This window comes from Rhizopus microsporus (genome assembly GCF_002708625.1).
Source record: "Rhizopus microsporus ATCC 52813 unplaced genomic scaffold scaffold_2, whole genome shotgun sequence".
In the NCBI taxonomy this organism is placed as follows: Eukaryota; Fungi; Mucoromycota; class Mucoromycetes; order Mucorales; family Rhizopodaceae; genus Rhizopus; species Rhizopus microsporus.
This window is the reverse complement of record NW_019671917.1, coordinates 1,990,615-2,012,862: the sequence shown is the minus strand read 5'-3', so window position 1 is coordinate 2,012,862 and position 22,248 is coordinate 1,990,615. Positions and strand designations below refer to the sequence as shown.

Here is a 22,248-nt window from a genome sequence, read left to right as displayed (position 1 = left end):
TGACAAAGAGCTTGTAAAGACAAAGAAACGAGCAGGACTAAACCAAGCAACTTCATGATTTGTTTTAAAGAAACAAAGTTCTTTGTTCTTCTTTTTTATATTGTTTTCATAAAAGGGCTCCTTGAATCCTTTGCCTGGCGAAACAGGGACATACTATCAGGATGGACATTGTTCGGTCTTCTTTCTGTTCAAGGAGTTGCATATTTTTTCAAGTAACAACTATGTATTTTTTTCTTACAAAAGAGCATTTTGTATGATTTCGAATGTTTATTAAAATAATATGAAAATTATATACAATTATCATCATGTGTATGAGCTGTCGTTTGAATACAGCTTATTCTGATACATTTCCATCAGCTGAATCTTCAGCTTCTGAATCATAGTCTTCAGGAACATCACTTTCACTCTCAGGGGCAAAGTCCTCATCAGCTAAAAGGAGTACATATGTGAGAAGATATTGTGCAAAAACAGAAAAAGAAAAAAAAAAGAAAAACACTTACGGCTTTCTTCATCTTCTTCATCCAAGCTACCACCCTTATTTTCCACTCTTCGTCTCTTTCTACTGGCTTCATAATCCTCTCCATCCTCATCATCTTCATCTTCATCCAGATCAGCAAGATCAGTGTATGAAATCACTGTGTCTTCGTTTGCTTCTGTCTTGATCTTAATCTTTCGTTGTTTTAGATAGTCTTCAATATTAGCATATTCCTCACGATTGATGCTAGAGAACTGAATATCTGCACCACTTGTCATGCGGAACTTCATATCAAACGTACGCGAGCTACCGCCTGACTGACCAACACGAGAGAAGGTGACAACACCAATTTCATTGATAGGAATATATGTAGGCGGTTTGGGAATGAACAATAAGCTACGCTCCAATGGATACAAAAAGCCTTCGTTGGCCTTCATTGAACATTTCAAAGCATATGCGCCGTGGTGACTACGATAAGTGCTAGTAGATGTCACCTTTCGGCCTGTTAATGCTCTGAATACATTGCTGACAACTTCGTAGGTAGGTGCATCATAGTGTTTCTGAAGCTTGTTTTCATACTTTTCCTCTAAAACTGAATCTTCCAAATTTAAATCAATATCAATCTCTTCTTCTCTCACAAATTGGAAGACGAGGAATGGATACTTTGTTTGACCTTGACGAAGAGGAGGATCCAAACCGATCTAAGAAAGTAATATGAGACGATGAGGAACCAAGAAAAACAGACACGAACTTACCACAAACAAGACATGAACGTCATCAGGTTTTAACAAAAGGAAGAGCTGAACAATATTGGAGTAAAGAATCTTGTAATCGTAAGTTTTACCACGCAAACGCAAGAAATCTTGGTACATGTCGATGTTGTAACGGCCACGAGGAGTCAAACTCAAAATTTCCTGGAACTGTACAATGTTTTCGGTTGTCATTTGACTGAACTCGAGCTTTGATTTGACCGTTTCGTAAAAGACCATGTCTGCATTCACTTCTTCTTCATCCTCAATACTATTTTCATCATCTCCGGTTTCTTTGGACACTGTACCAGGAACATAAAAGGTGCAGTCCATCAGTTCGTCCATCTCTTTAGGATTGATGCCTTCGGGTGCAGGTTGACCAGGATCTACAAAGTTGATGGCAACTTCATTTTTACCGGGTTTGTTGGTAGCAATGGCTTTGGCAAGAGGCAATTCAAACATCAACTTGTTGCTCACAGTAAAATTCAAGTTGGATCCTAATAGGTATTAGTATATAATGTATATTAACCAACTATTTTTTTACCTTGGAAATCAGCCTTTCCCCAATTCCAGCCTTTAACACTAATCTCCTTTACTTCAAGGTTCAATCGATAGAGTAATTTTAAGGCATCTCGCAGTTCTTCAAAATCCTAAAAACTAATAAATTGCAAGTTCAGTTTTATCTAACAAAATTCTTACTTCAGATTTGAATCCATCAAATTTATGAACCACATTATCTTTCATGGTCACACGCAACTCGTATCCTCGAGCTACTCTCATCCAATTTGTCTTTTTGACATCATCAGGAGAAATAAGCACAGTACGATCACGGGGCCCTTTCCAGCCCATACCGCTTTGTGCTAAACGAAATCGACCTACATCAGCTGATAGACCACAAAAGATGGAATGATAGTCAAATGTCTTTTTATCAGCCATTATACTACGCAAATAAAAAAATAAGAGAAGAAAAAAAAAACCTTTTTTTAAGAGAAAAACAGCGCGCGCTCGCGTCTTTTTTTTCCAAGTACGTCACAATGCAAATAATTCAGACTCCCCACTACTTCATAACGATGTGAGGTTTTCTTTTTTTTTCTTCTTTAATCATGAATTTCTCTCCATATTCTCCTTCACCTGACGAAGATAGAAGCACTCGTGTCAAAAAACAAAAACAGCCTTTGCCGGGATTTAGTTCTTACCAATCAGGTAATCCTGAATCTTTTGCTGAGCAAGGCGTGCTTGGTGTAGGCAGTAGTAGTAGCAGTAGTAATGTAGTTGATGGCAATGGTATTAGTGGTAGTAGCAACATAAATATCAACAGTGTTCGCGTAAACAAGTATGAAACAACAGTGCCTATTCGAGTGGATATTGAGGCTGCCCTTTGTTATCTTTTTGGTCCAATCACAGGTAAAACAATAGGAAAATCCAAGGTCGCTTTGTTTACATTAGCATGTAGGATTGATATTTTTAATACTGGAAACACAAAATGATTATGTTCGTTTTCATGCTTGGCAGGTAAAAAAAAGAAAAGAAAAAACAAGAAAAAGAGAATAACAAGCTGTTAGTCATCACTTGTATTTTCCTCACTGCTGTTTATACAATTTCTCTTATTGTTCATTTCTACCTTTTTATCTTGGATCTTGTTCTTTTTCTCTATTGGATTTTGGCTTTATCTGATGTAAGTTTTATATTCATTGTATGTGCGGAGATTCTAAAAGAAAAAAAGGTACCGAGCTTACTTGGACGGCGTGTCATTAGAAAGATACCAAGTGCCTTATTTTGGAGTTATTGCCTCAGATTGGGTAGACTCTGAATAGCCACACATATTAAAAAAACGATACCTTGACAAAACACATTTATACTTGTAATGAATATTATCATAATGCATATGCTATATTGAAAACATTATACTTTTTTGCTTTTCATAATAAAAAAAGGAAAGAAAAGGGTGGAAAAAGGAAGTGGGAAGGGGGGGCATAATCATTTCAAACTGATCTTTAAAAGAAAAGAGACTTAGTTGGTATAAAAAGATTCTTTTGAAGAACTTGATTTGTTACTATCGTCAAGGGATAAAGAGTTGACAGAAGCAGCTACCGAAGCGATAGCACTTCCTTTTGGTGCCAAGTCTTGAATTCGTTTTCTATTCGCATGTGCTACACCAACGGTATTAATAATTCCAAACAGGGGTCATTCGAGATCAGGTTTCTTACCTTGCTTGATCATCGCTAATCTGTCCAAGTTATCAATCACATCAGTTAACTTACTGATCCATTCTTTTCGTTCTTCATCTGATCCGACATAAAGAACAAAAGATGGAGCTGTACTCACAAAGGTAGTATTTAAGCTATCTACTCCAGCGTGTGAAGGAGTGAGTTCAAAGCAATGAGCAATTCCACCTGCTTCTTCCTTGGATAATGAACGGACCTTGGCTCGATCAAGTACGATATGGCCCTTATACTGTAAACGCGTCGTGCCTTTTTGTTGCATGGGCTTTACGTACACGAGCATATCTGTAAACAGAATATATTTCCTTTCCTCGCCCACTGAGCGGGAACTGAGTGTAACACGGCAGAGGTTACCCTGCAGAATCAATCTGCGTTCCGCTCTTACCGTAAAGGGTGCATCGATAAAGGCTTCATGGAGTCGTAACACCTTGTCAACATTTTGGGCATCAAGCATTCTAAATATACAATGTCAGCAGTGAGTTTTAAAAAGGTATAATTTCTTTTCTTTTTACTTTTCTGTCATCGATTGTCTAAACTGAATGATCCATTGTTTGCATTTTTGTAAGCCGGTGTAATCCGGATGCATGGGTGGCGTAAGATCCGCCAAGTGAGAAATGGTATCAGCATAACGGGCGATACACGAAGCGGGTAATTGTAACAGCGCAAGCAAGTCAACATCTTGTGCAGCCTTGTCTTTATACGTGGCCTAGAATCATTCCTTATTAGAAACAATGGGGCTTTTAAAAGCATAAAGTTGTTTGTTTACTTGCATCAAGAAATTTTTTAAAAGGCTGATATCGGGTGAGTCTTTCATAAGTGGTCAAAGACACCCCATAGTTGTTAAAGTAACTGCGGTAGATCTCCAAATGAGGAAACTTTGAAAACGGTTAGTTTATACATTTAAAAAAGTATTGTTTTTTTTACCCAAGATTGAAATACGTCTGATAAGATTTGAGTAGGGCCCCAAATCTGCATTCTATGTAAAGAAATGAGTATTGTCCTGATTATATTTTTTACAACTTTACCTTTCTTTTAAAGAACTAAGGACCGTATCATGTAATTTAATGATTTCTTCATAGTTTCCAAACAACCAACGATACTCTCTTTCAGTACAAGGTACTTTTTTACTTGTCAAAAAACTAAAGGTGGACTGCTTTGTGTCCTTCCTTAATGGTACTAAGAAGAGCTGTTTCACCAAGTGAAGCGAGTTTGTATAACCTTGCTCTGACCTGATCAATGTATTCACGATTTTTTCTCTATTCCGATGAGTTAACTCATGGTCTGTGTGTGAAATGGTGAGTAAAATAGAAAAGTAAAGAAAAGAAGTGTACCTAGCAATGTTTCATCGATGTCTTCGTAATTTAAGCTATCAATAATATCAAAATCCTGAGATTCGCTAGCAATCATCGAATCACTCAAAAAATGAATGGCAGAGGATGCAGTGGATTGATGATCGATTGAGGATAGTGAAGCTGCTGTCAAAAACCCACTATTCGTATATCGACTACTGCTCGTTCCTGTACTTGAACTTGTAAAACTTTCTCTTGGACTCTGATAGTTTGTCATACTTGGAGGTTTATTATTTGTAAAAAGCCTCTGTTGTTGTTTATCCATGAAATCAAAAAAGTTCTTTCAAGAGATAAAAGTAAAAAGGGAAATGGAAAGGAAAGAAATAACGTATGGAAAAAGTGCGTTAAACACATTTTTATATCATTTAAAATAGGGTTACTTTTTTACACACCATGTATTCATGTTGTGATACCTTAATCTAAATACTAAAATAATCGCTTGATGATATCCTCATTCTGTCACACTCGCTTTTTACTTATTATTAAAAGAGTAAGTTTAGCAATAGTTGTGAATGTTTGATACTGAGTTAATCAAAAGCTTGTGTTTCCTATCAATGCACTCACAAACCTTGTTTTCTATGACTCAGCTCTATTTACCCACTCATATCCATTTCTTTAAATAAATTTTCACCCAATCATTATTTAGCAAAGAGTTACCCTTCCCCCTCTCTTTGAGGAAGATCGAGACAGAATAAAGTGTTGTTTTAAAAAAGATCATTTATAATTTAAAGAATTAATAAGGTATTTGTTTCACTGTGCCAGGATGATCATTTCAGATCAATCAAGGGAAACGTTTCACATAAACACAACACATACACACGCACACTCGCGCACATACACACATTTAACTTGAAAAAAGTGACAAACTAAAGACACTGTAAAGGGTGAAATGCTAAATTCTGTGTTATAATTTATTCTTTCTTTTTTTTTTTTTTTAGTAATTCGCACTAACCATGATTGTAACATAATGGTCTGAGCAGTAGTACAGTGAGCAATTCTACAACCTTATTTTAGTGCCGCTTTAGTAAGTCTAGCATTCTCTCAAAAGTGTCAATAAAAATAATAAAGCAAGGTCAAATGAGGACATAAGCAGGAATAGATAAGCATAACATGTTTTAACTTCTTTCTCCCAAAAAAAAGATCATGCCAGTGTTATCTAGAGTTTTCATCTGATAAATGGGAAGCACAAGTGATCTACAACACATAAACAATGGAGCCCAAGGTTAAGGAAACACCAGATAGAGCAAAGACCCTCTAACTGAGATGAAAATACTATTGAATCACAACATCGTAATACAACTTTTTGATAAATCAGAATTGATAAGAAAAAACAAAACATTACTAGTAAGATGCTTTGACGTCTCTTTGACATCTTTTGTTGAACTCAAAATTCGGAAACTAAATACAAGTACATCCTATTTTTATAGAAAGAGAGAAAAAAAAATTGATAAACTCACGGGCGATGTTATCAGTGCTCACTAAACTAAGAATAGCAACACTGGAACTGATACCATGTGTTTGCTATAGGCACAATAAAGAAAACATTACTTGATATCAAACGCGATAAAGATATTGATTAAATCTAAAAAGCATCGTTTGGAAATTAAGAAAATGTGGAGCAAAAGATAACAGCAAAAAAAAAACGCCTTATAATTCTTCGAAAAAACTATCGTCTTTGATCATCAGGTCTTAGATATCGTTTGCTTGTGAAACAATATCGTTCTAAAGACATCTACTATAGTTAAATCAATCTACAAGATACTTTGGTCAGCTTAAAAATTCTAAGGCTGAAAATACTTGATAGCTTTTTCTTGTCGTTTAGCAATTTATGCCGTCTGAAATAGCTAATGAGTGCGTTAAGATGCAAGTAAATCAGTGTCCTAATTAATGCACGTGTCATCGATATGGGTGTCTTGAACAGTAATGGAAAGTAGTTTCAGTTGTATATCATGTGCAGTTATTAAGCAAAAACGAGCGAGAATAGGCATATGTATCAGTGCTAATCTTGAAAGATTCTCTTCGTAACACGATCAGATAAATACGCTGTGGAATGGTTACTTGTATCTTGGCAACTCTACAAAGGGCCAAAGTAAGTCGAATGTATAAGGTGGCTCTTCTTAAAGAGAACGCAGCTAAATTCTCCGCTAAAATGAACGGGTGATCCAGGGTAGGAGGGACCATGATGGGAAAGTAAGGATATCTTTATCCCCTTGCTTTCTCTTAAACCACGTGAAGATCTTCAAAAGTCTGTTGTACTGATAATAAGCATACTTTGTTTTACTACATAATCTGATGTAGAGGCCCATGTTTGTCCTAAAGGGTACTTGGAAAGCCTCTTCTCAAAAAGATGCCTTCAGACAGCAGATGACATTACCGCGCTGTTGAGGCTGAAGTCATCTCTTGCTGAAGAAAAAAAAGAGAAGAGAAGAGAAGAAAAAGTTAACAACGCGTGCTATTTTCAGCAGAAGGCTCTCCTATAGCTTTTCCTTTAATCCTTAGACACTAGATATATCGAATATTGAAAGGGCTTTAACTCATATAGCTTGCTTTTGTGTGTACACATTTTATGAACAAATAGCAAAACATCATACCAATATGTGAGTACTCAGAGCAGTGATTGATCGAATATATAGCGATAAAAAGTAAAAAAGCCTTCAGCTCTTTAAAGATGTATAGAGAAGGGGAATATCGACCTTCTAGAACATTTTCCAGATAATCTAAAAGAAAGCTTTTACTATGAAAGCTACTGAGCTTGCTTGATATTCAAAGCAAATGCAACATAAAGTCATTAATTGATATCATTGTGTTTTTACTATATTCAAGATGAAACAGGACACTTTGGGGGTTATCAAGTCAAAGCTGCAGGTGACAAGCTCAATTTTGGTCTAAAAGTGACTACATTCAAGAAAAATAAGCCAATCATTTAGGCTTCGGTATTACTATTTCCTTGTACCATTTTTCTCTCCTTCTCTCCTCTCTTTTTTAATATTAAAAAAAAAAACAAGTCATTTTTTTTCTCTCTTTACATACAAATAATAGAAGCAATAAAGAAAAGAAAGAAAGAGTGAAGGAAAAGTATATAATTAAATTATGGATGAGGATCAAGGTGAAATCAATATGAAATAAAATTCGTCCTTTATTCATTTTCCTTGTAGAAATTTGTAGGGTCTGTAGAAGTGAATCTACACCTGACCATCCTTTGTATCATCCATGTAAATGTTCTGGAAGCATTCGTTTTGTACATGAAGACTGGTAAGATCTTTCAGCTCCTTCTTTACTTTATTCTCAATATATATATTCTTGTATAGTCTTATAGAATGGTTATCTCACAGTAAAAAAAAGTAAGGAGTTATCAGATGTATATACGCCTCAAAAGGAGCACATAAAGATACAAAGACAGAGAAGCTAACCTTCTCCCCCTGTATGAATAGATACTGTGAACTATGCGAATATCCATTTCAGTTTTCGCCCATTTATCGTGCCGATATGCCTGAAAAAGTACCATTGTATGTATTATGTTCACAGCTCATTCAGCGCCTCATGTATTTGTTAAAGACCCTGTTTCGAAGTATCATCGTCATTTTTGTCTGGCTTGTCATCTTGCCCAATTTTACACTTTGGACTTGGCGATTTTATTTTTGGAGTGGTGAACATATTGGTTTCAACACAATCAAATCATCCAATACAACGATTACATCAGAGGATAAAGTGACATCAAGTGTGCTAAAGTAAGAATAAAAAATCATACTTAGTGGGGAAGAGTACTGACAGTTTGAAAATAGGAGTTTTTTAAGCGACTGCTTCGAAGGACAGATTATAACAGCATTTGTAGTCATTATCTTTGTAGCAGCTTACTTATTTAGAGAATGGGTTATGCAAAATTTACCTGCAGACCGCAACAATAATAACTTTGAACCCGTTGTCGTTCAAGAACAACAACAACAACAAAATCGTGATGAACAGCAGTTAGTACAGGAACAGGTTGCAATTGATACTTTGCTGAACGTCGTGCAAGTCATGAACCCACCCACGCCTGAGCGAAGACATGATCCAGAGAATGAATATATTCAACATTTGGAGCATCAGCTGGGTGGAATAAGAAATGAAATTGAGAACGAGCTGAATCATAGACATCACCGTCATTCAACAGAAAGTGCTGTGCACTGGCTAAATCATCCAGAAGAGGAAGAAGAGGGTGACAATGATCGGCTGAATGCTTTGTTCGCTGGATCGTCCTCTCGACCTTCCTTTATGCTTGACTCTGATCAGCATGGACCTCAAGAAGAAGGTACACCCGAAACAGAACATGACGAATTCCTACCACCATTCTATCAGCATCGACCTGAAGTGCTGGCAGGAAGAGACCTTCATCTTGATGAATTAGATGTAAGAAGAGAGGAAGAGTTCCATTATCGCCGTCACTTTCAACAGATGGACAATGCTATTTTTGAACGACCTCGAGCCCCTCGTAACCCGATTGTACCCCCTCCACTTCCGCCGCCACCACCTGCTGAAGATAACGAGGAACCATTTGAAGTTGCGGACGATATCAATGGTGTATTAGAAGCAATTGGCATGCGAGGCAACCCTTGGATGCTAGTACAAAACTCTGTACTCATGTCACTGATGATCAGCCTGTGCCTCGGTCTAGCGGTTTGGATCCCTTATGTGGTCGGACGTCTGGTGATTATGATTCGACCTATCAGTTTTATCGAAACACCTATTTATATACTTCGATTTATTACAGATCCACTTGTCGATTTTGTGCTGGATACATGTCTTCCTTATGCTTGGTCAGTCACTGAAGTCTATTGGAAACAGTTTGTGCCAGAACCCATTCAAGTCACTGTCAGCTCAGTTTATGATGAACTCTCTAAAGAACCCTCTGTTTTACAAGCGACAAATGGGGCCTCCAGCCAAGGCTTGTTCGATTTGACATTCATTCAGACCCAACTGGAGGAGACGGGTAGACGAGCCCTGGAACGATGGCATCAGTTTGCGCTTGGCCAAACCGTTTTGGACCGTAGCATGTGTATTTTGGTAGGTTACTTTGTGTTTATTTGTCTTGGATCATGGTACTTGGCCCATGGAAGACGCCGTGGCTCATCCAGAACGGCCGTACAAGACGTCATTCGACAGCAAGGCATCTTTCTCAAAGTTTTATTCTTTATCGTGATTGAGCTCGTTGTCTTTCCAACCGTCTGTGGTTTCTTGCTCGATCTGGCTACACTTCCTCTCTTTGTGAACGCTTCGATCGAGTCACGATACATGTTCCACTTGAAGAGCCCATACTCTTCTTACTTTCTGCACTGGTTCCTTGGCACAGGTGTATTGTTTTACTTTGCCATCTTTATCACTGTATGTCGAGAAATAATCCGACCTGGTGTGATGTGGTTTATACGAGACCCCAACGACCCTCAATTTCACCCAGTACAGGAGATGGTAGAACGACCCTTACCGAATCTCTTACACAAGATCAGCCAGTCTGCGCTCATTTATTCCGTTATGCTCGTCTTTGGGGTCGGTACTGTGACTTATTCGCTTGCCTATACCGGTGCGGTGTTCCCTCTGCGATTGCCGTTCAATAAGCCTCTATCAACGCTTGCAGTTGATCTGCTGATCACTCAGTTTTTGGTACCGCCGCTCGTTCAGTTTATGAATCCCCGAGAGAATTCAAAGCGGGCACTTGACCTCTGGTGGCACTTTGCCTCTCGTCAGCTACGTCTCACGTCATTTATGTTTAATGTCCGTATGCCAGACGAAGAAGGTCGACACGTTCGAAAGACGCTTAAGGCATGGATCTTGCGTGAAAAAGCTACGATTCCGACAGACGAGTTTTCAGACGTTGGTATTGATGGTGACGACAGTGTTGTCTTCAAGAGAGATGGTATGCTTGTGCGTGTGCCCAAATATGACAGTGTACCTGTTGACCCCAAACGTCGAATGCTGGTGCCCGTAGACCCTGTGACTTTAGAAGCAATTGATGAGGAAGAGAGAAGAAGAGGACATCCTGCAGCGGCTGATACAGGAGATGAGTCACAATCGACGATTGTTGTTTATGTTCCACCTCACTTTAAACTTCGAGTAAGTTTGGGCGTGTTTAAAGAATGAAAAAACTAATGCTTTATTTAGACAATTATTTTCCTATTGTTTATGTGGTTCTCTATCTCGCTTTTTGTTTGCTCAGTCACAGTTGTACCATGTAAGTGTACACAAAATAATAATAATGATGTTATGATGAATTGATGTATTGTGATGACAGTACTTGTTGGAAGATTCTTGTTTAAAGTCTATCTCGCGCCGCAAGCGGGTGTCGTCAACGACCTTTACTCATTTGCCCTTGGCTTGTACTTAATGATGTGTATTGGGTATCTTACTCATTGGCTGTACCAGTCCTACGTTGCTTACTCAACTAGAGGGAGCGCTCAAACCGAACAATGTTTAGCATATATAAAAGAAAAGGGAACCAAGGTATGTCCTGAAAGGAAAAAAGGAAAAAAAAGAAGCGAATGGGGTGTACTGATACTGTTGTATAGGCAAGCCGATACATTTATCTGATTTCGACGCTTGCCGTGATTATTCCCCTCTTGCTTGGTGTTTCAGTTGATTTATTTGTATTTATGCCGATCCGAATCCATCACTCAAGTGGACCCATCGTCATCAGCCTATCACAGGTAACGTGTAAAAGGGAAGAGAGTGCGTATACTAATGGAGACATAGGATTGGGCGTTTGGTATAGTGTATATGAGTATTATCTATCATACAGTGCATTTATTACCGACGACGAATGCAGTTCGACAATATATGGATCAGATCTTTGGCAATAACATGATTCAAGCAGACTTGAATCTAATCACAAGAAAGGTCATTGCTCCCGTGATAATAACAACGTTACTCGCGATTATTACGCCTGGTGTAATATCTTTTTGCATACTCTATATTATGGGTAAGTATCGGTTTATAGGCGATAACGAGAGGCCTAATGGAATTATAGGTACATCAAGAGATCCTTCATACCAACTTTTGGTCACGAGATACACTTATCCCAGCATATTTTGTTTAATGATTACAACTTCACTTTGTCTTATATTCAAAAAGCTGTTTAGTATTTGGATACAAACAGTAAGGGATGATACATACTTGATCGGTAAAAAGTTACATAATTTAGAAGAATAAGTTCTTCTTGTTGTTATTATTATAGATTTGTATATTTCTCTTTTTTTCTTGCTTTCTTTTTGAAAATAAAGCAGCATTGCATATGTAGTACACTTTGATATAACACAATGTGTATCCTCGTGATATAAAGTATAATAAATGAATCATTCAACATTTTTATCCTTTTTATGCGGATGAGTGTACCTCCCCTTCTTTACTAAATGTAAAGTAAGAAGAGAATACATAATATAAAGTAAGGGCAAGATATAAAGTAAAAACAGGGATGTTTTGAATCGCTCTAATTCATCTTGATCACTTGAACAATAAATGTGTGTATCTATCTTGTTCATAAATACGAACCCCATGACATTTACTGAACTATAAAAGTGTTTTCTCTTATTTTTTATTTTTTTATTCTTCTTCTCTCTTTTCTATTACCAACACTTTTTTTTATATTTTAATCATGAGCGCAGGACCTAAATTAGGTGTGATGCATCATCCACACAACAGTAATAGAACTCGAAATGATATAGAAGATAACAGTATTAATTCGTTTCGACTACTATCTCCACCTACGGACTACTGTCACTACTCAAGAAAGCAGTTTGTTAAATCGTTCACATGGCTTGTGTTCTTGAATGAAAAATGGGTGCCTTTTGATCCTATCAACCAAACCAAACTTGAACACACCTTGACGGTTGAAGGGACCTTTGTAGACATCACAGACAGCCACTTTCCAAACGTGAGACGAGTTCGAGTGTTTCCAAAAAATAATTACCTTAGTTATCTTGGCGTCAAGTATCGGTTATCTCGGATAATGCAGCCGGATGCTTATTTGCATTTAACTAATAGTAGTCATGACAACAGTTGTCATAGCAATAGTAGTTATAGTAACAGTAGCAGCAGCAGTAGTAGCAGTAGCAATAGTAGCAACAGTAGTATCAGTAGCTTGATTAGTAGTTATACCAAAAATGAGCCAGTAGGAATATGTAGTGTAGGAATCTAAATAATTTCTTTTTTATACATATATATAAATATATACACATATATTGTAATTTATTACTTTAATAAACATCCTTTCTTTTTCAACTTAAACGTATATCAATGCATATTTAAAATAGAGTAAAGAAAAATCAGTTGATCTCGCCATGGATGACCTTTCACACAACTCACAGGATGGTAACAGGTGGTCTATGCAACCCTTTATTTGGTATAACAGATCTTCGCCCTGTTGCCCGCCAAAATGGGAGATATAAAAAAGGCAACGTAAAGTACACAATAGGATCATAATTTATCCTTTTTACCAAGGCCTATGCTCTTGTCTATTACGTAAGCTCGTAGGCGAACCTCCTTTAAACTTTACACAAAACAACGTGGTAATGGTTTGTGGAACATTAAAAATCGTGTCTATGTTTATTTTAAGAAGAGAATATTTAGATTTGATTGGTTAAATAAATTTTTATCCGGTGTCATTGCATCATGCAAACTCGATACCAAAAAAACCAGAGATAACCGAATTGCCATGTGTGTGTATGTGTTTGTGTGTTTGTACTAACAATGTAAAAAAGTGTGTGCAAATAAAAAAAACGTGTAAATAGCTTGTAACCAAATTTGTTAATCGATTATTACTATCGGGACTTGCCAAATCAAGGAGCCTAGAAGTCAACTATTTAAGCACACACATCCACACCACACGAATGGAATAGGATCACTCTTTCTTTTCTTTTTTTCTTTTTTAATATTTTTATATAAGCTATGAATACCAATTTTACCCAAAATGATACCACAAGCAAGAACAACAACAATAAGCCCATTGAAAAACCTAAGCGTAAACAAGTAAAGAATGCCTGTGGTAAGTGCGTTTTTATAAAATATAAAATTAAAATCTAACGTATTTTCTAGTCAACTGTCAAAAGGCTTGCAAGAAATGTGATGATGGTAGACCTTGTAAACGATGCATCAAGCTTGGTTTGACCGCTACCTGTCGAGACTCTGATCGTAAAGAACGTAAAAAGGGTGTCAAACGTGGTCCTTATAAGAAACGACAAACATTGAGTAAGGACAAGCCTGTCTATCCTAAACTGATCTTGGAAGAACAGGAACATCCTCCTCAAGTGATGGTACCTAGCCAAACAAATGCTACGAACTGGCCAAATGAATTCATTGGTTATAATCAACCCATTTTATCTTTATCACCAACCAGTAGTTTTGCTTCTTCGGATGAAACGTTACACTACGCATATGGATACGCAGACAACACCTTGCAACCAATTATTCAAGATGATTTTATACCATTTGAACAACAATACTGCTTCTCGACCCAACCCACCTCATTTGAAAAATTATTGTCAGTACAAGAATATGAATTGAATTTATTTGAAGAACCTTCTTACTGGTACCCTGTACATCATACCAATACTTCATCATCATTCACTGCATCACCTTCATCCTCATCATTCTTTACTGCATTCCCTCAAACACAACCACAGCAACAAGAAGCATATTTTGATTACAATCATACATTTCAACAACCTCAACTCTTTTCATGGTCATAATTCACTTTCATTTTGCTTGCATTCATTTCTTATAGAATAGTATTTACCAGCCTTTTTTTTTATAGATTTTTGCTCTTTCTATTGTTTCTATGTACTTATGCCCCTTTTTTTAATCATTCTCTTATACTTTTATAGACACTTTATGCTATTTATAATTAATTTTTACGCTCTTGATTAACTAATAAAAAAAAACTCCCTTATTAGACAAAGTAATCGTTTATCTTTGCTTATCACCACTAAATTCTTTGCTTTTCCTTTTGTCGTGTCACTGACAACGCCATTAATTGATTAGGGAGATGTTCCTGAATTGAACCCCACGGTCACACTATTGTTCCTTAACAAGTCATTTCCCTGTTCATAATCCCTTTACCAAAAGCGTATCTTGGTCATGAAAAAAGGAGAAGGGGCTAAATGTACTTCGATCCATAATAATCATCATAAATTACCTGGCTTATGTTATCAAACCAATCATTTAAAATAGAAATAAAGTGTTACTTTTTGTTGTGAGAAATTCACTAATAGAATCTCAAGTTTTATTAATATCTCTAAAAATAGACTATTGTTTTTATAATCAAGCAGCAACAGCTCTATTATAGTTTCCTTTTCTATTAAACAATCCGCAGCCACGCTTCCACCAGCAGAGATAGCTTGTAAGGGCAATGACAAATAAGACAACAATAACAATAACAGCAATGAGCCATCCAGGGAATTTCTTGCCACGTGTAACCTTGGGTCTTGGCTGAGTGATTGTGACATAAGGAGGATCAGAGGCATTTGTACTCAACTGATAAGCAATTAGTCCCTGAAAAGGTGCATTATAATCCAAAGCAACTTCAGTCTGTGCCCAATCATTACGTTCATCAAAGAAGAGATCGTCTCCGTCAGGTCCTCCGACGATAGCACCATACAAAACATACTTTTCTTCAGGTGGTGAAGTATCAATATTGTTGATGTCTGTGCCACCTGAGGCACCTGCATGGTGTGGGTTACGTGGTGAATTCATATGAATGCCAACGACATAAGGAGTCAGCATATAATTTTTTCCGAGAAGGTAATCAATCTGGCCCTGAGCAAATCTCCTGTAACTATCCGCACGAGTCGAGTCCAGTTCGGCGTAGAGGAGCGCCAAGAGAGCCATGTCTTGCGCAGGTACAAGAGAATTTGACTTGCTGTACCCGTCACACCAAAGTAAGCCTCCCTTGGTAAACGTGCACGGGGATCCTGATGCGGTATTGATAATCGTGTCCAGTACTTTTCTAGCAGCATTGGCATACTTTGTGTTGCTGGAGTCTAATTCGGCTCCCAACACAAAAACAGCGTTTGTCTGATCACTCCAGTCCAAGACACCGACAGGCTGACTACCTAGTGCAAACTGATCAAAGAAATTAGATGCCATGTCGCGGTAGGTAGAGTTGCCAGTGGCCTTGTACATCCATAGGGCGGCATATGTAAGTTGGCTTGTATAGTTGTTGGTGTTGTAAAACTCGGCGATGGCAGGTATTGCTTTAGTATATACATTTCTGGGTTGTGCCGTATATGCCAAGTTGAATAGTGATACTGCATTTTGTAATAGCTTATTCGAGTAGTCTGTGTCATTTAGTCCATTCTTGTAGAGGAATGAGGCTGATGCTAAAGCAGCAGAGGCAAGCGCCACAGCATCTGTACCAACAGCGGTTCGGTTGACTTGATATGAAGGTCGTGGCGTTGGAATACCTGTGTCTGGTCCCCAGTAATTGTTATCTATATCTCCATCACCAACCTATTTTTATAAATGGGTTAAAAATAGAACGATATTTCATAGTCAGTCCTGTTCTTGCCTGCACATAAAACGTATTGTCATCAGGGTGAGCTTGTATTAACCAGTCTAGACCCCACCTGAGCATAGAGTCCAGATAATGAACTTGATTTGCTTTTTGGTATCCATCAAACCAGACAGAGGCACTCCATGCAATGCTAGTTAAAGAGTAAGCGAGTGGCAAACTGAACTTTAAATAGTCACTATAGCGACAATAACAATGACTTAGTCTATGATAGCTCTTTGTGGTTAGGTCTCTTTATTTACCCAGCGTCATAGTAACCACCAACGAGGTTGACATTGTTGTCGCTGCCGTCATTTAAAGCGGAATCATGTCGCCTAAATATAAATTGTATGTCAGTTATCCATTTTACCGAGTTAGTCTCAGAATTAATTTTGGTTACCAAGGAACTCTATTATCGGAAGGTAATTTGCCACTTCGCTGGGCCTCGTAAAACCATAATGACACATTCATTAAGTTGGCATAATGAACATTACCAGTAACTCCAGCAGGGTTACTAGGACCATCTGGTATCCAGGTACTATTATCCTGCGCCAATACTGCCGAGGATATAGCTACTGTCGCTATCAAAGTAGAGAATAATCGCATGTATTTTTAATAAAAAAAAAAAAGCCAAGAGAAGTGAAAAAGAGATGAAAATAAAATGTCAAAGCCCGTCTTTATTTTTGAAGCAAAAGAAAGAGAAAATTTACCAAAATAATACAATTGCGGATTAAAACCCAATGGAATTATGCACGCTTTCTTTTTACTCATTTTTCTTGGTTTCTTTTTGTCCCGCTTTCAATTGCCGTAACCTTCGTTCGTCTACGCGTTGAAGAAATTCGACTTTTTCAACGTAGCCATCTTTATTCTTGTATGTTAGCTCATCCTTAATGCCTTCCTTTTCTACAAACGTCTTCCAATCTAGTTTACTCTTTTCAAGCGTATTCATTTTTGGCACTTTAATGTTATATTGAGACACCAATGAGGACAGTGTTGATTTCGGTCGAGCAATCTTGGGTTTCGTCTTGGGTTTTTCTGGTGTATCATTATTATTACTATCTAGTGGCTTGCTTACATCTTGTTCATTGTTATTATTATTATTATTATTATTTGTCATAGGTTTTTTTGTATCCTTAATATCATTCCAGAGTGCTTCAATCCTTGCCTTTTTGGCTTGAGGGTCTTCCTTTTCATCTTCTAAAGGTCTCTTGGCGGATTCTCTTTCAGCCTTTTCTTTAGTGTCTTGATCTTCTTCATCTGATTCCTCAAATTCTTCGTTTTCCTCTTCTTCTTCCTCGTTATCTATAATTGCTATATTAGTTTATAAATTCTATAAATACATTCTTGGCACCAAACCTTCAGGTACAAAGTCAGAATCTTGTTCTTCGTCTTCTTCTTCTGATGGATCCTTGTAGAGATCTTGTAAACTGTACTCTTTTTTATCTGTGGACATACTAAAAAAGAAAAGAAAAAGAACAATTAAAACTCAGTTGCCATTCCAAAAAGTAGCGTCACAGCTTTGATGTCATTTGATGCGTACTACACAGACACACTACAGCTTACGCCACCTTTTTAATATGCAGGCACAAATGTAGTGCACGCACTACAAGAAAATATCCTGCATTTGTAAAATCAAGCTTTATTTATTATTATGATATTTGTTGAACATAAAAAGTGCTAAACGTAAAAGCCAATGGGACAAAAGAATAATGTACTTATAAGCAAATGTCCTATTGACTTATATATGGTTACTGATGCTTAAGGATCTTACTTTTCTATACTTTGTGGAGGTTTTTCATTTAATATCAAAGTGTTGCCCTTGCAGTTATACCTCAGTGAGGCTTCTAGACCGTTTATATAGGTAAATCTCTAAACTGATATATGTTATGTATACGATGTATCTAGTGTGTAAATACCACAACTAGATTTACCCGTTGAAGAAAAAGTATATATAGAGGAGGATTTTTCATACCAATAAGGGCATCATATTCTTGTTATATCTTTTCTATCAAAAAGATATACACAGTTCTAGCAATACTTCTGTCTTTTTCTTATTTCTACCCTACGTATTTCCATTATCCCAAACATCTTTATTGATCGTATTAAAAAAGTTTAATTATAAAAACCTTTCTATAGAACATTCCTAGTGACTATCTGTTGAGCTTGCTGTTGTTGTTTTATCCAATGGCTGTGCCTAAAGAAAGAATGGTTATGGTATGAACTTTAGTGTACGATGGAGACTGTATTCCTCTTGAAGATTGATAATCTTTTCACGTAGTTGACTAATCTAACAGTTCAGTGAAATATGTTTCCAAAACAGAACAAGCAGTTACACTAACCTGAATGCCCCTTTGTATAAGAACTTGAATTTTTTTCTTCTTAAGCTAAAACTATGCACGAAATTGGAAAAGTATGATATTTTATATTAATCTATCATTATTTATACAAACTACATGTAAGCTGTTGTTAATTTAAATCAGATTCCAACAAAAAGTCATGCATCTCAATTGATTATACTCCTTGATACACTAATTTCTGTAGGATATTCAAATTTAATAAAAGCTATAAGCATCGAGGGAATCGAGGGTATGTGTATTCGAACAAGCGAATAGCCCTGAACAATGTTACCGACATGATAATCGGTAAGCTAGATAAAAAGAAAACCAATTCCGTCTATGCTGGCTTATAAGTCAAACAAGAAGAAAAGGAAGAAAAAAGAAAGGAGTATCTGTCAGTGGCTGAAGAAGATAGACGATGTGTAGTTACATATGGGGATGCATCTATTTCTGCGACGATGAAGTCAAGAGCCCCAATTCCAGTGAAGGTAATTATTAATGTTATGTGGTTATTACTGAATTTGGACAGCTAACTTATTGATCTTCAAGGGGATCCAAATGGCAATTTCAAAGAAATGTTTGGTCATTAAAGTAGATGAATACAGAACGAACATAATGCGTAGTAGCTGCCATGGTAAACTTCAGAAGGTTTATGAGCCAGAAAACGCTTTGATCTGTAATCACAGGTATGACTTTATTACGTTTATCTAATGTTTTAAGAATGACTAATATAAACTGTTTATAATGAAAGAAAAAGTAGGTTAAGCTGTTTAGGATCCGATAAAAAAGTAATATGCAAGAGCAGCGAATGTGTTGAGCGCAGAAATCCAGATACTTGACAAGAACGCTTAGAGTGACAAAAGATTAACAAGCAGTAAATATAGAAAGATGTATCAGCATCTACCCATTGAAAGTATGTCACTACTGTTCAATTGGTGATGAGTCAGAGTAAGATTATTTTTATCTGATCAAGAACTCCAAATTAACGATACTCGAATAGGTCTGGAATCGAGACGTGGATGCAGCAAGAAATATCCGTTCAATATTGACAAATTATATTTCTTCTAATTTTAACATTAAACCAAGACCAGAGTCGCTTCAGAGAGGCACACGAGCTGTGCAGAGCCTTTAAAGCAGGTCATCCAGCCTTTTCATTAGGCCAACTAATTTAGTAAGTGGAAAAAACCAAAGAAAAAAAGTGACGTAACTAATATCATTTTTAGGGCGTGCACCTAACATTAGTCTCATTTCATCTGAAATCTGGCCACTCTTCTTTTCCCCCTTTTTGCGCGTTTTTATGCAACATATAAAACATGTAATTTCAGTTCTTTGTAAATAAACGCATATATTTTTAATACCTGAATAAATAATACAAAGATATAGGGATCATAGCAATGATTTCATAAAAAGAAGTGCTTTTATTCGGACTTTTTTGGGGGCTCCTAAAAGACTTGACATAAAGCTGCCTTCGTGCTGGAGGCGTTCCAGGAGTGGCGGCTTTCATCAAAAACTCCAAGCATTATTTGGAGGATTTATCCACCAATTCCTAGTATTCTTGACAGTTAGTAAAGCAAATACAATTATCCATTTGGTATTAAAATTTAACCTTCAGAGTGATCAACACGTTAAAGCACTGGTCCAAACGACTTAGATCAAGATTGGAATGAGGAATTAAAAATTCGCCAATCTCAAATAGTCTATACGTGTGTGTATAGACTAAATCCATGGCGTATACCGATGCCTTGTGTCCTAATTACAATGTAACTTTCAGTTTATCTTGTGTAAAAATATCCCTAGCCCTTCACTTACCGCCAATAAGCATTCCAAAGACTGGGATTTCGGTAGGGCAGTCTTTCGACAGCAAATGGTCAATCTCATCCTTCAGCAAGTTACAGAGTTTTGTAAAATCAGGGTGATATATGTGATCCTCTGTAACTATTTTAGGACCCTTGACTTCAACGTGGATTATTTGCTGTTCATAGTCGTTGTAAATGACCTTATATCCTCCATTTGACTTACGGCCTAGTCCACCCTTTCTTGTTTTGCTCCCCAATGCTTCTTCGTTGGGACTAACAATGAATACAAATTTAAAGTTAATTCACCTAGTTTGTAAAATGTATAAATAACCTACCCAAAATAAGCGAAATGTTTGGTCTCTTTGAAGAAAGACGACAGAAGAGGAGTGACAAATCTTGCTCTGATACAACTACCATAAAGTACGAAGGACTTGCAAAGATTTTCAAAAAACTGCTTGAACTTGTCTGCTGTGAAGTGGCTATGGTAGTCTGCATTCATATCTTTACCTTTATTTACTGGCCACACAATAATGATACCATGTATCATGCTTACTCTGCATTTACGCTCATCCTCATGTACAATTAATGCTGAGAATATAACTAGCATAGGTTTCCTTCCGCTTTCGTTGACAGTGCCATGTGAAGGAGCCCAAGTTAAGCGAGCATGATGATCCAGGTGGCAATGTGAATCATCTGAGAATATCTCAGGTTGCTCTGGATAATTGCTGCCGTTAATATTCTGCAATCTTTCATTTGCGAACAAGAGTCTGTCATTCACATTTATAGGTGCATCACAGAGTATGTTTTGTCATTCTCCTTTTCTGTATTTCATACCCAAGGCATGAAGGTCTCTCAAAAGAGCTTGATTCAATACTTCTATACGGCAACCTTCTTTTATAGTCTTTGCTATTTTTGCAACAATGTTTGGGCACCCTATTTCGTTGTTCTACGAGATAACTTCTTTGACAGTTGAACTATATTCCAATTCAATTTGATGGTTATGACGACCCATTTGTGATACGTCTTGAGTAATAAAGAAATGATAAAGGAAAATGTATGTCGATAATTCTCTATATCAAACAAAGAAAGGAAGCTTATTATTTACAAACAGTGTCATTTTATATGAAAATAAGAATAAGAACCGAGTATGTCGCATTATACATGATTAACGTAATTTGTATTATTTATTCTTTAGAATATAGATTTATAGTGATCTCATACGATTAAGTCTTTATAAGATAAATACGGCAATATTAATGACAAGCTGGAAGCGCACGAAAGAACGACTCTTGCACTCAATCCCTAAAGAATAAACCTCCAAAAAGACCCTTTATTCCTGCAAGACATTCAGCTCCAGATGAATGGAAGAACAGATACTGATATGGCGTTATGCAATAATCAATGCTATAATTTTACTCTGAAAGAACTATATTGATAAAAAACTAATACTTTATTCAGGCTGAAGTACTGTTTTATTAAAAATAAATTTCAGAAAGAGGATAATTTTTTTTTTTGTAGGGGCGTTTTTAGCCAAGCTTTATTTTTTTAAATAAATAAAATAGCCACTTGAAATCAGTGGTGGACTATTGAAAGACAGAACTACTAAAGAAAATTAACAAATATAAAATTAATGCTTGAAGGATTCCAGGCAACCTATGATAGCCTGAAAAACCTTGGATGGGATAAAAGGATGTCCATTGAAAATAAACATTCAGTGTGCACGCCAGATGCACCAAAAGGCGCAACCGACAATACTTTCATTAGAGAAAGCAGAAAGTTTTTGAGGAGGAAAACGTAAATGAAATATTGCTT

General features: G+C 36.8%; 10 protein-coding genes across 10 annotated transcripts; 4 read left to right on the top strand and 6 right to left on the bottom strand.

The window, feature by feature from the left end:
• Positions 1-334: 334 nt before the first annotated feature.
• On the bottom strand, positions 335-2,160 carry RHIMIDRAFT_286207 (FACT complex subunit pob3; the record flags this gene model as incomplete). Its single annotated transcript, XM_023613358.1, has 5 exons — positions 335-429; positions 501-1,176; positions 1,231-1,721; positions 1,769-1,874; positions 1,924-2,160. 5 exons carry the CDS (start codon positions 2,158-2,160, stop codon positions 335-337), a joined length of 1,605 nt encoding a protein of 534 aa, XP_023470406.1.
• A 92-nt stretch (positions 2,161-2,252) lies between these two features.
• On the top strand, positions 2,253-3,223 carry RHIMIDRAFT_65056 (UPF0132-domain-containing protein). The gene is made up of 4 exons (XM_023615515.1): positions 2,253-2,628; positions 2,678-2,736; positions 2,787-2,899; positions 2,948-3,223. The coding sequence occupies exons 1-4, from the start codon at positions 2,328-2,330 to the stop codon at positions 3,036-3,038; spliced, it is 564 nt and encodes a 187-aa protein (XP_023470405.1). The 5' UTR covers positions 2,253-2,327; the 3' UTR covers positions 3,039-3,223.
• Positions 2,925-5,116, bottom strand: RHIMIDRAFT_65060 (Dbl homology domain-containing protein). Its single transcript, XM_023615516.1, has 7 exons — positions 4,778-5,116; positions 4,472-4,727; positions 4,371-4,422; positions 4,217-4,321; positions 3,959-4,152; positions 3,432-3,901; positions 2,925-3,374 (listed from the first exon to the last, which is right to left on the bottom strand). The coding sequence occupies exons 1-7, from the start codon at positions 5,058-5,060 to the stop codon at positions 3,235-3,237; spliced, it is 1,500 nt and encodes a 499-aa protein (XP_023470404.1). The 5' UTR covers positions 5,061-5,116; the 3' UTR covers positions 2,925-3,234.
• Positions 5,117-7,736: 2,620 nt separating this feature from the next.
• RHIMIDRAFT_266673 (uncharacterized protein) lies at positions 7,737-12,075 on the top strand. Its single transcript, XM_023611933.1, has 10 exons — positions 7,737-7,901; positions 7,951-8,047; positions 8,104-8,136; positions 8,227-8,523; positions 8,578-10,879; positions 10,928-10,997; positions 11,058-11,266; positions 11,332-11,469; positions 11,516-11,741; positions 11,790-12,075. Exons 1-10 carry the CDS (start codon positions 7,886-7,888, stop codon positions 11,969-11,971), a joined length of 3,570 nt encoding a protein of 1,189 aa, XP_023470403.1. The 5' UTR covers positions 7,737-7,885; the 3' UTR covers positions 11,972-12,075.
• A 34-nt stretch (positions 12,076-12,109) lies between these two features.
• On the bottom strand, positions 12,110-12,403 carry RHIMIDRAFT_266672 (uncharacterized protein). Its single transcript, XM_023611932.1, has one exon. The coding sequence runs from the start codon at positions 12,313-12,315 to the stop codon at positions 12,115-12,117; it is 201 nt and encodes a 66-aa protein (XP_023470402.1). The 5' UTR covers positions 12,316-12,403; the 3' UTR covers positions 12,110-12,114.
• RHIMIDRAFT_65016 (uncharacterized protein) lies at positions 12,377-13,064 on the top strand. The gene has a single exon (XM_023615514.1). It carries the CDS (start codon positions 12,414-12,416, stop codon positions 12,954-12,956), a length of 543 nt encoding a protein of 180 aa, XP_023470401.1. The 5' UTR covers positions 12,377-12,413; the 3' UTR covers positions 12,957-13,064.
• Positions 13,065-13,661: 597 nt separating this feature from the next.
• Positions 13,662-14,671, top strand: RHIMIDRAFT_311125 (uncharacterized protein). The gene is made up of 2 exons (XM_023614705.1): positions 13,662-13,802; positions 13,853-14,671. The coding sequence occupies exons 1-2, from the start codon at positions 13,706-13,708 to the stop codon at positions 14,503-14,505; spliced, it is 750 nt and encodes a 249-aa protein (XP_023470400.1). The 5' UTR covers positions 13,662-13,705; the 3' UTR covers positions 14,506-14,671.
• Positions 14,672-14,954: 283 nt separating this feature from the next.
• Positions 14,955-16,987, bottom strand: RHIMIDRAFT_211861 (Six-hairpin glycosidase). The gene is made up of 4 exons (XM_023607208.1): positions 16,705-16,987; positions 16,568-16,639; positions 16,323-16,503; positions 14,955-16,264 (listed from the first exon to the last, which is right to left on the bottom strand). Exons 1-4 carry the CDS (start codon positions 16,908-16,910, stop codon positions 15,077-15,079), a joined length of 1,647 nt encoding a protein of 548 aa, XP_023470399.1. The 5' UTR covers positions 16,911-16,987; the 3' UTR covers positions 14,955-15,076.
• On the bottom strand, positions 16,974-17,757 carry RHIMIDRAFT_289440 (BCNT-domain-containing protein; the record flags this gene model as incomplete). The annotated part of the gene is made up of 2 exons (XM_023613645.1): positions 16,974-17,606; positions 17,661-17,757. 2 exons carry the CDS (start codon positions 17,755-17,757, stop codon positions 17,068-17,070), a joined length of 636 nt encoding a protein of 211 aa, XP_023470398.1. The 3' UTR covers positions 16,974-17,067.
• Positions 17,758-20,061: 2,304 nt separating this feature from the next.
• RHIMIDRAFT_289439 (uncharacterized protein) lies at positions 20,062-21,448 on the bottom strand (the record flags this gene model as incomplete). The annotated part of the gene is made up of 5 exons (XM_023613644.1): positions 20,062-20,186; positions 20,247-20,389; positions 20,450-20,709; positions 20,772-21,203; positions 21,387-21,448. 5 exons carry the CDS (start codon positions 21,446-21,448, stop codon positions 20,160-20,162), a joined length of 924 nt encoding a protein of 307 aa, XP_023470397.1. The 3' UTR covers positions 20,062-20,159.
• Between the last annotated feature and the right edge of the window lie 800 nt (positions 21,449-22,248).